Genomic DNA, 599 nt, shown 5'->3' on the forward strand with positions numbered 1-599 from the left:
GTGGAAATTTGACACGCTGTGTGACCTCTACGACACGGTGACCACGCAAGCCGTCATCTTCTGCAACACCAAGAGGAAGGTGGACTGGCTGTCGGAGAAAATGAGAGAAGCCAACTTCATGGTGTCGTCGATGCATGGGGACATGCCGCAGAAGGAGCGGGAGTCCATCATGAAGGAGTTCCGGTCCGGCACCAGCCGGGTGCTCATCTCCACCGACGTCTGGGCCCGGGGCCTGGACGTCCCTCAGGTGTCCCTGGTCATCAACTACGACCTGCCCAACAGCCGAGAGCTCTACATCCACAGAATCTGGCGGTCGGGGCGGTATGGCCGGAAGGGCGTGGCCATCAACTTCGTGAAGGACGATGACATCCGCATCCTGCGGGACATTGAGCAGTACTACGCCACGCAGATCGATGAGATGCCCATGAACGTTGCTGATCTGATGTGAGGCTGCTGCTGCTCTGTCCCCTCAGGACTGTCCAGAGCAGTTTCTGTCTTGTTTTTTTTGTTTGTTTTTTTAAAATTAAATCTTTATTGTTCAGATTACAGTTGTTCCTCTTTTTCCCCCCCATAGCTCCCTTCCACCCAGTTCCCCCCCA

The 599-nt window shown here is 54.9% G+C and overlaps 1 protein-coding gene across 1 annotated transcript; it reads left to right on the top strand.

Annotated features, from left to right (window-relative positions):
* Positions 1-7: 7 nt before the first annotated feature.
* LOC106727899 (eukaryotic initiation factor 4A-III-like) lies at positions 8-463 on the top strand (the record flags this gene model as incomplete). The annotated part of the gene is made up of 1 exon (XM_014548153.1): positions 8-463. A coding segment is annotated over one exon (441 nt), but the record flags the coding sequence as incomplete, so codon positions are not given.
* Positions 464-599: the final 136 nt, after the last annotated feature.

The sequence above is a fragment of the Myotis brandtii genome, unplaced genomic scaffold, assembly GCF_000412655.1.
Source record: "Myotis brandtii unplaced genomic scaffold, ASM41265v1 scaffold49791, whole genome shotgun sequence".
Lineage (NCBI taxonomy): Eukaryota > Metazoa > Chordata > Mammalia > Chiroptera > Vespertilionidae > Myotis > Myotis brandtii.